Source organism: Antechinus flavipes, chromosome 4 (assembly GCF_016432865.1).
Source record: "Antechinus flavipes isolate AdamAnt ecotype Samford, QLD, Australia chromosome 4, AdamAnt_v2, whole genome shotgun sequence".
Taxonomy (NCBI): domain Eukaryota; kingdom Metazoa; phylum Chordata; class Mammalia; order Dasyuromorphia; family Dasyuridae; genus Antechinus; species Antechinus flavipes.
Window position 1 is genome coordinate 344,297,927 of NC_067401.1, and position 13,757 is coordinate 344,311,683.

A 13,757-nucleotide genomic window follows, 5' to 3' on the forward strand; every position below is an offset into this window, starting at 1 on the left:
TACAGAAAGCATATTCAGTTTAGCAGGCAATCTGACCAGAGTAGTAGACTTTAAATTTATTTTAAAAATTTAAAAATAACTGAACAAGTAAATGTTATTAAGAAGAATCTTCAACCAAATAGGAATGATTCCTCTCACCTCCCCAAATCTGATAAAACCAGCATAGACCATATATCACCAAAAAAACTTTTTTTAAAAATCACCCATCTCATCTTAGTTTTTCAGTAGAACCTAGGGATGGCAGAATGAATGGTTAAAGGTAGCAAGATTCAAGTACATTGTTGTCCAACTTATACACATTTGTAAAAAAAAGTCTTTAAGATTAAAAATGTGGGCAAGACATTTTAAATAGCTTTGGGTTTTTAAAAAGTTAAGTTTTTTGAGTAATTGGGTACTTTTCTTGACTATCACAAGTGTCTTGGTCCTCCTACATTATTTCATAATATTTCATTGTCAGTAACTTAAATTTCCTGTTATGAATACATTTTATATCATGTACCTTTCATTTTAATGGATATTTATAATAGTGCTTTCTGTCTTTCCATTTTAGTGATCCACAATGATGTCTCAAGTAGCTCTGGAATTCTAGGTGGACAGCCACCAAACATGTCAAGCAATTCTGGGATTTTGGGTGGACAGCCACCAAATGTATCAAGCAATTCTGGAATTCTGGGAGTACAGCCATCTAATGTTTCCAGTAATTCTGGAATGATTGGAGCACAGCCACCAAATATTCCAAGTAGTTCCGGAATTCTGAGACCACAATTACCCAATGTGTCAGGTAGCTCTGGACTCTTGGGGGTACCACCCCCAAATATTCCTAGCAATTCTGGACTCCTGGGAGTTCAGCCACCAAATGTTCCAAGTAATTCTGGAATTCTGGGACCACAGCCACCAACTGGGCCTCAAAACTTGCCCCCATTAAATATTCCTGGTCAGCGGATGCCTGGAATACCAATGTTAGATATTCGTCCAGGACTTATACCACAATCTCCTGGGCCAAGATTCCCTTTATTGCAGCCTGGACTTCCACCACAAAGAGGAATTCCACCTCCTGCAATTCTTGATGCATCTCTTCATCCTCCACCTCGTGGTCCTTTTGCTCCAGGAGATATTTTCAGTCAGTCAGAAAGACCTTTTCCAGCTCCTTTAAGACAAAATATAGATCATATACCTAATCCAGAAAAAAGGCTACCACTTGGGAATGATAGTATTCAACAGGAAGGAGATAGAGATTATCGCTTTCCTCCTATAGAAAACAGGGAGACCATTAATAGGCCTTCACCAGTGGATGTTAGGGACGTAGTGGGGCGACCTGTAGATCCAAGAGAAGGTCCAGGAAGACCTCCAATAGATGGAAGGGAACACTTTGGAAGACCACATATAGATATAAGAGAAAATCTTGTAAGACCAGGTATAGATAACCTTGGTCGAAGAGACCACTTTGGTTTTAATTCAGATAAGCCTTGGGGCCATAGAGATTTTGATGAAAGAGAGCATCGTGTTTTACCTCTCTATGGTGGTCCTAAAAGCTTCCATGAAGACAGAGGTAGATTTAGACACGGAAATTTTAGGTTTGATCCTAGAAGTGGTCCTATTTGGAACAGAGGATTTGGACAGGATGCTCACAGAGATTTTGATGACCGCAGAAGACCCTGGGAGAGACAAAGGGATAGAGATGAAAGAGATTTTGATTTCTGCCGAGAAATTAATGGAAATCGTTTTGGAAGAGACAGAATTCAGAACACCTGGGTCCCACATCCACACCCCCGAGTTTTTGATTATTTTGAAGGGGCCACTTCTCAACGAAAAGCTGATAATGTACCCCAGGTAAATGGTGAAAATACAGAGACAGATAATCAACCACCACCTTTACAAGTACAGAATGATCCTGAACTTTATGAAAAACTGACATCTTCAAGTGAAATAAACAAAGAGAAGAATGACACAGAAGCTGATATAGAAAGTGAACCAGTGGTAGAAAGCACAGAAACTGAGGGGACATAATCATCACTCAGTAGGTAAAAGATACCTTTTGTAAAGTTGTCATCTCTCTGTAATAGATAAATGGCTGACTGGACCTTAGTAGTTCACTTTTGTCTGCCAGAATTAAGTTAATCTGATGTTCATGTTCATCTTTCACTTAAAATAATTGTACAACTGACTTGTATAGACACTGTTCTTAATTTGAACATGGTAGGTAAACATTTTTTTATTTTCTGATAAAATTCAGATGTTGCCCCAGATACTTTTAAAACGTCAAAGAGATGAATAACAGCTTGTCAAACAAAGACTTCCTATGGAAGAAAGTGAATTTTTTAGAATACTACTATTAGGTTGATGTGGAAATTGATATACTTGAAAACAACAGTCGGGTGGTGTATCTGTCCATGTCTTTAGGTTGCTGCAGAATTTTAAAGTATAGACAAAGCTGTGATAGTTTATGTTTCTGCTATTTGGCAAAAAACAAAACAAAGACTGACTCATAGTCATTTGAGGAGCACAATACAGAGATTTTAAAAAAAATGATTTTGTAAGATCTACACCATGGTCTCTGTTATCTCCAAAGTAAGTGTCTGTGATTTGTTCCTCGTACTGCAGTGAGTAAAAAGAAAGAAAGAAAAAAAATATATAAAAAAGTTTCATTGTTGGGTGAATTCTGTTTTTAGCTGCCAATAAAACATATTTGTTTGATAACAGTGTTCTAGGCATTGTATTTTTTTTTAACCCACAAGTTATTAAAATCCTGGATCAGTAGTAGTACTTGCTTTAGTTGTTGCAAAAGGTTTATATTACTTTTGTAAGACCAATGCAAGAACAGTGTGGTAGAAAAAGCATGTACTTTTTTTTTTTTTAACCAAAAATCATGCGGTCTCATTAGTATGTATATATAATGTATGTATGTAAATACCTATTGTGTAAATTGTATGTAGACATTTTCTATTTCTCTTTGGTTATGTACTTAATATACATATCCACAGAGAAACACAAATAAATAAAATTAGGTTATAAAATAAATACTGTCTGAGACTTGGTAGAAGGAAAATTAGAGAAGATTGGCTAATTGCTTAAAATTACTCATGTTCATAGTTGCAGTTCTTACTATTTTGAGAAGATGAAATAAGAAACACTAAAAAATACATTGAAGGTTTGGCTTAACTTAAAACAAAATAAAAACCCAAATATAAAACCGTAGCTTGGCATGTAGCCAAATTTTAAGCAAATACTTTCATTGTCTTTTTTTTTTTTTTTTTTTTAATATTTTTGATCTTTTGGATAGATAGTGGTAACATTAAATTTGTTTATTGCTTCTTTGCCTGAAGTGAATTTCCAAAGTCCTGAATTATTGCACAAAAACTAATAGTATTGTTGGATTAAAAAAGAAAATTTTATACCAGAAACAAAGTGAGCCGTGTGTTTTGAAGGCTTAATAGAAAAGTAGAAATCTTTGGATTTCATTGCTCAGATTACCCTCTACAAAAAATCAAGTACCAGTAGTATTTTTTCTATTTTCTTTTATTTGTTATTTATTTTTCTTTTATTTTTAAATAATGGCAATTAGGAATCTAGTGGAAAACTTTGAATCATTTCCTTGTGTAATTATCTTCCCTACTCCATTCTCCAACAAGTCATCATTTGCTATTTTGTTAAATTCCTTTGCAAATGAAGTTGTCAATTTTTATAAGAGGTAATGTGAGGAGTGTGGAGATAAGATACATTTGAGTTATTATGTTTTGCTCACATAGAAGGATCTGTAGCAAGAGGTTCCCAGCCAAAAATGAACAGTCTTTTTCATTGTCAAGTTTGTCTCTCTCTCTCTCATCTGTTCATATATATGTGTATATGTGTGTATGTTTATATGCTTGTGTTTTAAATATATATATATCATATATATTATATATATACACATATACATATATACACACACACACACATATGTTATATATATGTGCCATTATATTTATTTTTTTCTTTAGCTGGATTAGAGATGTGAATGGAGTTTTATCCTTTACCTTTCAGAGAATTTAATCCCATTAATAATGTGTGGTTTTAATTCTTTTCTTAGGGAAAGGAGATCTGTGATATATTTGTATAAAGTTTAGGTATTCACATCTGTGAAAGTATTACATTTGTCCTTAAAACAATTTTTTTAATGACTACATTTCAGTTTTTAGTAATTGGAATTTCTTTTATGCATAGAAACTGTAGCCTTACCATTTTAAAGAATGGACAGTGAAATTCATTTGTATTAAATAGTAATAAATTAATCCCAGGTCTTTTTTTCCCCCTCTTTGAGCTTTATTTTATTTGTAAAGCTGGAGACAAAATGTTAAAAAGTGCCATTTGTTGGAAGTTCAGGTGGAAGTTATTTAAGTTAGCAAGCAGTATTGTTTATTGAAAGAAGAATAAGCATGCACATTTTGGCATTTTTTTATAAAGAACTTACCATATTTTTCAAATGCCCTTTTTTCCATTTTGTTCTTATATAGGAATATTCATAATAAATATTTAGAACATCTAGTAACTTTGCATTCACCATTGTGTACATTGTATAAAGGAGAAAAACCAAATTGATTTTATTTTCATGAATTTGACTTCAGTATATATTCTCTAGCTAACCATGCTTTTGATCACAATTTTATTCCTGTAGTGCTGGTAGTTGGAGACAAGTTAAGGAAGCATTATTTTTTTTTTCTTGCAGTGTACATTAGTGAAGGAATTAACTGACAAAAAATCCCAACATTTTGTAAATGTCTTAACATTTCATTAAACATTGGCTTATGTTCATAGCATAGATGTACACTGTATTTTTACAGTTGCCAACAGTTGTTACAATTATTATTGGAGAATAAAAACTTATTTTACAGCAAAGTAGTTTTTAGCTGCATCATGTTATAGATAGAATTCTTATAATCTGAATACTGATTTCGTTTTATTATGTGTAGGGTACATAAATAATAACAGATGTGTAGTGAAAGATCAAAAAAATTTGAAATTATTTAAAACCATGGAATTGGTTTTACATAAAAGTCTCTTGAAAAAATTTTAATTCACTATTTTAAATTGTTATTTTCTCAAAGGAGTAGAATATTTTGTTTTCTGAGGATTTGGCTGTTTTATTGTCATTTTGTTATATTTCCTTTGTATAAAAATGCTGATGGAAGGAATTTTTTGCTTTTATTTTGAGAAGGGAGAAAGGCTACATTTTACTTACAGAAAAGTTAACCTTTCAAAAACAGTTACTTTCTGTACTATTTTATGCGTGTGATTTCATCATTAACTTTTTCCACTAACGGCAGCTTATTATATAGCTGATGATTTTAGAGAGTGGCATAAGGTTTTGAGAAGTTAAATAATTTGTCAATGACTTTCTATATGGTATATATGTATTTGAAGTAGGGCTTTGAATTCAGATCTTCTTAATTCCAAGGCAGACTTTTTAGCTACTTAATCATGTTATGCTGCCTCCCATTTTCTCTGCATGTGTAATTGTAAAATACTACATTTAGTTCTTTGTGAGAGTGTCATTTGAATTTTGTCAGGCATTGAGTTTCTGTTCTGAAAAAAAGCCACCAGTACACAGAAATATTTAGTTATATTCTGAATAAAAAAAGCTTAGAAATGATTTTGAAATTGTTTTTCTATTTAAGTTCAAGCCCAAAATCTTTAATTTTCATGATCAAATTTCATGTTAGTTCAATAAGAATTTATTGAGGACCTATTAAGTATTAGTATCTTGGTACATAGATGCTTGAGTTAAACTAATAGCATAATTCTGTGTATACCTTTCTGAAGAGCTCAATCTTTTTAAAATGTAGATTTAAGTATCTTCTTTCTTTATGGCATATGTGAAGAAGTTGTACAGGTATGCATTTTTTTAAGCCCAATATATACAATTAACATATCTCAATAGGTAAATGTTAAAAGCTCAATATTAAGATATTACAGTGTATTGAAACATTACAAGTATTTATAGAATTGATCATGTCATAGTCTTATACAGATTTTCCTCCAAACAGTTTGGCTCACTATAATTGTTAAGAAGGAAGAATTACAGAACAAAATAATTTAATTCAGCAAGCTTCTTAAAACTAGATTGTGCCAATAATACTGAAGAATAACATGTTGAATAAATCCCTATTCTTATATTCCTCTGACCATACAAAAAATTTATTTTTGTATCAAAGATTTGATTCTCCAAAGGATTTAAGAATTTTAAGTTCCATCTAAGATTGTCAGTTTCAGCAGCTAGGCTTTAGAGAATGGATGAAATCTATCCATTCATATCTATCTATATTTTAATATTTGAAATTGATATTGAATAGTCAATGGTATTATAAGAAATATAGTATATTAAAAAATGAATAAAAGAAAGAAAGTAGGCAGATAACTGAATATAAAAATTGGAAGGAAACGTACTAGTCTAATCCATCTACCGAACAAATCTGCATTAATACATCTAACATTTGTTGTCCATCCTTTATTTAAAGACACCAAGGAAAGGGGAGAACATGCTGCACCTCAAAACAACTCATTTAATTTTTGGACAGCTCTAATTGTTCTGAAGTTTTTCCAGACATAAAGCTTTAATTTTCTTTATTTGTAGCTTCACCTGTTATTCCTAGTTCTTCCCTCTGTAGTCATTAAGTCTAATCCCTGTTACATGTAATAACCCTTTTAGATACATAGACAGCTATCCTAAACTCCCTGAATTTTCTTTTCCCAGGATAAACATGCTCATTTCATTCGGTTGTCCTTGATATGTCATGAGCTCAGCTTTCATCATTTTGCTTGCCTTCTTTTGAACATTTATCTAATTTATAAATGTCTTTGTTTAATTGCTATACCTGGAACTGATCACATTACTTCTGTGTGGGAATATTGAATTTGGATTATTATTTCCCTCTCCATTCCTAGAAACTATACCTCTCTTAATTTATCTCAAGAGCATTAGCTTTTTCAACTGCCACATTATGCTATAGTCTCATTGATTTTGTAGGATACCAAAATTTTTAGATCTTTTTTCATTCATGCCTCTCATTTTATACTTGTGAAGTTGATTTTTGCACCAGGTATAAGTCTTTTGTATTTATCCCTATTGAATTTCATCTTGTCAGATCCAGCTCAGTTCTTTGAATCTGCTTAGATATTTTTAGATGTAGATTCCATTAGATGCTGTATAGGATATTTCTTTCTCTTAGCTTTGTGACATTGATTAGTTATAGCATAGATTCAGAGAATTTTTCCTCTGCAGTCCTCTTGATATGTTTACATTGAACCATTAACAATGACTCTCTTACACTGGCCAACCAAATTTGAATCCATCTTCCTAAGCCTTATCTCCATTTTCTCCACAAAAATTGCACAAGAGACTTTATCAAAAGCTTTGCCAAAATTTTGCCAAATTTTAAGTAAATTACCCACAGCATTTTCTATTAGTTGAGCAATCCTGTTTAAAAAAAAAAAGGAAATGAGATTAATGGAACATGATTTTTTTTCCTTAAATGAAAGTATTAGTTCTTTTAAATCACTGTTTCCTTTTTTAAATTCCCTAACCATTTCTTTAGTGATTCATTTTAGAATTTTTCCTAGAATTAAACTCAAGCTCACTGACCTATAGGTTGCAGACTGTTTTCTTCCCTGTTCTTGAAAATTTAAGACATTTCCCCATTTCCAATCTTGGAATACCTGCCATATGTTCCATTTTTTCCCTTTTTTCCTTGATTAAAAAATTTTAACAAAAAAACTCTTCCTTCTCCTCCGTCTTCCCTTATTGCTATTGTGAAAGAAAGAAAAATGAAAATCCTTTTAAAAACATGTATAGCTGAGAAAAAGAAAATAAAGCATTGGCCATATCCAAAAAAATACTTATGTTTCCATTTGCCCTTTGAATGCATCACTCTTACTAAGAAATGGGTACCATTTCATCAGGTTATCTCCAAAATCATGTTTTTTTATTGAATTGGTCAGAGTATTTTAAGTATTTCAAAGTTTTTTGTCTTTACAATATATTGTTACATAAATTGTTCCAGTTCTCCTCATTTCACAGTGCATCTGTTTGTACAGGTCTCCCAGGTTTCTCTGAAACCATCCCTTTTGTCATTTCTTACAATAGCACAATAATATTTCTTTGTCATAACTTAGTGAGCCATAACTTGATATCCCCTCAGTTTCTAATTCTTTGCCACTAGGAGAAAAAAACTTACAAATATTTTTGTACTTATGGATCCTTTTTTTCTCTTCCTTTGATCACTTTGTGTTATAAAAAGTAATATTGTTATATCAGAGGGAATGAAAAATTTAATAACTTTTTGGAGGTAGTTCCAAATTGCTTTCTGAACCAGTTCACAACTCTATCCATATGTTATTGTCTCTGTTTTTCCATAGTTACTCCAACATTTACTTAATTTTTTTTTCAGTTTTGTCAATATAATAGGTATGCGATAATACCCAGAGTTGTTTTATTTAATATTGTTATTGATAGCATAGATTTTTTTTCTCTAAAATGTGTCTTTTCATGTCCTTTGAGTATATATCAGTTGGAAAATGGCTCTTGTTTTTGTAAATTTGAATCTATGTATTTTTAAAATGAGGCCGTTATCAAGAAATGCTGCAAAGAGTTAACCATGTATCCAGCTTTTCTTCTAATTTTAACTGCATTGGCATTGTTTTATCACTTTCAGATAAAAGATATAGTAACTCAGTATACCTTTTTTCCAGAATCTGAAGGTGTAGTTTATCTGGGTCAGGTAATTTGAATTCATCTGGAGCACTTGTGTTATCTATTTACTCATCTCAGGGACTACTTCCCTGTTAAATGTTTTTGTCATTTATTTCCATTATAAAAGTCATTCATTGATTAAAAAAAAAACAAAATAAGAATTAAGTAGCTCCATGCCTTTTAAGACATTTTCATTTTGACCTTTCACCTTTGCTGTTAATGAACCATTTGTTTCCACTTGATTTTTTTGATCTGTATATTTTAAAGTACTCACAGGATAATTCTTTCTTCTGAAAAATAGGCCTAAAAGAATATTCAAAATCCAGGAATTTACATTGTTTTGAGTATAAAGAAAGAGCCTTGCAAAGGTCGTCTGTGCAAAGTGATAAGAGTTTCAGAGTTTATTAATCTTAGTCTTAAATACAGTATGTGAGGAGAATCCAAAAGACAGCTAATGAAAAATTCATTAACAAGGAAAATCATAAGCATGTTGAAGATCATTTCATTCAATTCCTTTATCTTGCCTGAGATCACAAGGGTAGTAAGCAGCAGAGATAGAACTAGAACTTAGGCTTTCTAATCCTATATCCTGTCTTCATTCTATTGGACAACATTGTATTTTTTGTTGAAAATAAAATGAATGAAAATAGAGTATGTGAACACAGAGAAAGGACAACATATAAATAGGAAAAATGATAAATTGTATAATATGGTTTTTGGCCTCCCAAATAATATAACTCCAGAGCTTTCAAATGAGAAAAACCTAAGAATTTAGAGAAGTGAGCAGGTTATACATCTAATGTTATTTTTGATTAAAAAGTTAAATTTGATGAGGAAAAAAAAATGGATTCTTAAAATACTCTAATTTTCCATAAAATTGGTTTAATGGGGTTGGTCTATGCTTATTAATAACTCAGGAATAGCATCTGTGTCCACTTTTTTTTTTCTCATAACCAAGGAATTTAAAAAGTGCTTGCAGATTTACAGATGTATTGTAAAATGAAGGACTACCAAGAATATTCACCTAATTCTATTCTGGTGGCCAGTTATTCTTCAACCGAATTTTTGAGTTGGCTTGGGCATTAAGACATTAAGTGATTTGCCCATGATTATATAGCTAATATGTGTCAAGCTTGGGACACATATTAACTGTATGTGTGTGTCTGTCTCTTTGTGTGTGTGTCTGTGTGTACATATATACACATGATTTTTTATAATTCAGAGTACTAACATTTCTTCTGGAAATATTTGAAACATTTTATGTTTTCCAAATGGATATAATTAAATATTCCTCCAGATGTGTTATTCCTAGTTTTCTTTTTCTTTTCTTTCTTTTTCTTTTTCTTTTTCTTTTCCTTCCTTCCTCCCATCTTTCCTCCCTCCCTTCCTCCCTTCCTCCCTTCCCTCTCTTCTTCCTTCCTTCCTTCCTCTTTTTTTTTTTTTTTTTTTTTTAAATTTTTGCTGAGGCAACTGGGGTTAAGTGACTTGCCCAGGGTCACACAGCTAGGAAGTAATTAAGTATCCGAGCTAGATTTGAACTCGGGTCCTCTTGACTAAAGGGTTGGTGCTCTATCCACTGTGCCTCCGAACTGCCCTGATTCCTAGTTTTCTAGGAGGACTTTTATAACATATTTTTGCTTTATAAAGGGGAAAAAAGTATATATGATTTATTTAGAGAGATAAACTGAAAGTTTACAGTATTTGAAATTTTAGGAAAAGTGCTATTTGAGCAAAGGGAGCTTAAAATAAAAACAATTATCTGTTCTCTTAGTCCTTAATGTCTATTTTTAAAGTATATCCAATAATAATTAACTTGAGGCTTGATGGTTTACATAGCTCTTTATACATATTTCATTTGATCCTCACAACACAGTCCTTTTCACATTAGTAAGGGGAAACAATAGTAGAAAATATTCTAAATCCCTTATTAGTCCTAAAGTCATTTGTTTTTGGAAAATACTATGACTTCTTTGAATCGGATTTCCCTTTTTAATTATGTCTTTTATTTATAAGTTAATTTTGCATCATCCAAGCAAAAGCCAGTTCTTTGGTAGTGAGGAAAAAGGAAAGGAAATTCATCAGGATCGTAAGATTGAGAGTTAGAGCATCCAGCCCAACCTTCTTTCAGTTTAGAAAACTGAGGCCCAAAAAAGGAAGGGAGCTTGTCTAAAGCCACAGAAGTAGGAAAATAATTTGAACCTTGTCTTCTAATTACCATATACATCATTCTTTCCTCTATACCCATTTTAATTCAGAAAGTGTGTGGTAGAAAAAATTCACTATGAAATTAAAGTCTTTTTAAAAATAGTTCTTGACTTAATTTGAATGACCAGCTCCACTGGATGACTACAGAAACTTTCCTTCCCTCCCATCTGCTGAAATTTGGAAGCTCTTTCCTTTCCCCATCTCAAGCATTGATAATGTCCCAATTATAGTGAAGTTGCTTGCACTAAACCTTTTCCTTGTTTTCCCATGTTAGCTCTGTCTGGAACACCTATTTGTGAAATTGTAGATACTAATTCTGCTTCTTTTCAGTCTTTTGTATACCCATTATTATCACTTAGACGTATATATCTTGCCTCTGAGAAAAATAATTAAAGAAGGGCAATTAAGATTTATGGGAAAGACTCTGAAATCAGAAAAGCCCTAGGAGGGGCAGAAATTCCTCTACCCGAGGGAAAACTGGGGAGGTTTGAGGAAAACTCAGTCTCTTCATTGTGTTATGGACACACATGCATACTGGTCATAATGAAGAAGTGGGAACTGTAGTGTTTAATCTAATCCCTGAGGATCAAAAGAAAAAAGGAGGATGACAAGATAACTGGCTTTAACTGAAAAATACCTTCTTGTAAGGAAACCTTTCACCTTACCATCTTTGACGACCCAGTCCCTGTATACCACCTGTATCCTCAACTCGCATCACAATCGTGTCAGTCTCTGCTTTAACAGATTCAACAACTATTAAGTGCCTACCTTGAAATAGAGGGAATGTTGGACTTGGAATCAAGAGAAACTTAGTTTGAATATGAGTTTAGATTTGGTTGTTGATCTTTAGTAAATCATTGACACAAAGAATAAAGAAGTGAAGGGGGGAAAAGGTCTACCATTTCTTATTCTAATTCTACTAATTAGCCTATACCCCAGACTGAGGGACCAATTCATGTGATTAAGGAAATATTAAGTACTTTTTCCACCTGGCAATTGGAGAGAAATAAGGGGAGATTACTGCTTCCTAATAGAACTACATTAGGATAATATGGAACTCTGAATATATTTTCCTAAGGAAATAGATATAATGATTAGTTCCTATAGTACTTTCTGTACGGGTACCAGATACTGACCATGTTGCCTTGCTGTCTGGGAACTGAAGTGTCTTTAGGGATTTTGCTTCTTCCTGAAGCATTTGTTCCAAATTCTAAACAACTTATTTGCAATGCATTACATAAGCTAGATCTCCATAAATTGAAGAATTGCCATGCATTTGGAAGGATGGAATTGGTGGCCTCAAAAACAGAGTTAACTGTCTAGCAGGGATCAACTTTTGGCCTCAGCTACCTACCTTAACTAAATGAACCAGCCCATCATTAATATATGTCAGATTTTTCACTTATTTTCTAATTGAAGAATCTTTCTGAATCATTCTAAATGTCTAATTCATTCTGCTGAGGTAAAGGAGGAAGGATTTTTTTTTTCAAGATACCATTTTACCACTCTAGAAATGTCATCAACTTTTTTTTTTTTTTTTTGTAGAGGGCCAAAAATGGAATTATCTTTTACTAAATTATACCTTCAACATCAAAGTTTTATATGTAGATTAAAAAGGCTTCCAAAGTTCCAAATTCAGGTAAACATAATTTAAAAATTTGAAGGGACCATAGAGATGATCTAATACATAGCCTTCATTTTACACATAAAACACATAAGCTAATGGCAGAAAAGAAAGACAAAATTGTGAAAAATTAAGTAAAATAGTATGTAACCACTTGTAAACTGAAAAAAAAATAATAAAATTTCACAATCTATCCCTTTATGAGATTTATATTTTTTAAAATAACAGAACACCTCACCCTGCATCAAATACTCAGAAGCAAACAAAACCTGTCTATGGGGTCATCTCAAAGATCTGTAGTTCTCACTGTACTTTAAAAGGAGAGTCCACAAGAAGGCATACCTCTTTCTTTCCATCCCTCTTCCCTTAAGCCAACAGTCCAACTATGTACTCTGCAAAACTTTGGTACCTTGCTTCCCAGAAACTGCAAATAAAAAGAGTCAGGGATATTATATAACAAGAAGGTAGAGTTCACATCTTTGCATACTGTGGAAAGACATGGGGAAAAAAATGACCACAGTTTGGAAAATCATAGGGCATGAGAGGAAATAACTCAGAAATGTAACTTTGCAAATATATTAATTATAGCTAAATCACATTCCACATATTCTCATTAAAATAGGAAAATGCATTTCTTGTTTTAGTAAGGAACTCAGAATTCCTTACTCTATTTAATAAGATTTCTCTACCAAAGACTTAAAAAAAAAATCCTTTTGTGCTTCTCATTGCATGAAACTTAAGGATGAGACATTGCTTGAAGTATTTTTTTATTTTATTTGGGTTAGCATAGACTGCTTTTTATTGTTAACATTTTATTTTCTATAAAGGATCCTTGATTTTTACAGGGCATAGATAATATCAGGATTAGTAATACTGTCCTTTAGAGTTAATATGGCTTCATTTCATTTACCTATCATTTTACCTACCCTCTAACTTTAATTCTGTTAGATATTTTACGTACTTCAAAGAAGGGAAGAGAGATAAAAACAGTATCACCAAAAGAAATGATAGCCATTATTTCTAACACAGTTTACCTGTTTTTGTTTTTGTTTTGCTTCTCAAAATGTATTTTAGAAAATTTTAAAAAATTAAAGTATGAAGTGACTTGCCCAAGATCACATTATGGCAGTTTCTTTTCACTATAGCAGCCCACTTTTATTAGTAGTAGGTCATTATTTTGAAGTCCTTTATTACTGAAAAACAGGA

General features: G+C 32.2%; 1 protein-coding gene across 7 annotated transcripts in view; it reads left to right on the plus strand.

Annotated features, from left to right (window-relative positions):
* Window positions 1-13,757, plus strand: part of SCAF8 (SR-related CTD associated factor 8) — a 265,897-nt gene that overhangs the window by 88,427 nt on the left and 163,713 nt on the right. For 4 of the 7 annotated variants that reach the window (XR_007953657.1, XR_007953658.1, XR_007953659.1 and 1 more), the window contains exon 20: window positions 551-2,021. Coding sequence is in view for 4 of the 7 variants with exons in the window: in XM_051997983.1 (XP_051853943.1) it covers window positions 551-2,007 (1,457 nt within the window). In the remaining 3 variants the exon portion in view is untranslated. Of the gene's footprint in view, window positions 1-550; window positions 2,698-13,757 lie in introns of those variants that run through there. The other 3 variants (XM_051997986.1, XM_051997982.1, XM_051997985.1) reach the window with 1 other exon arrangement.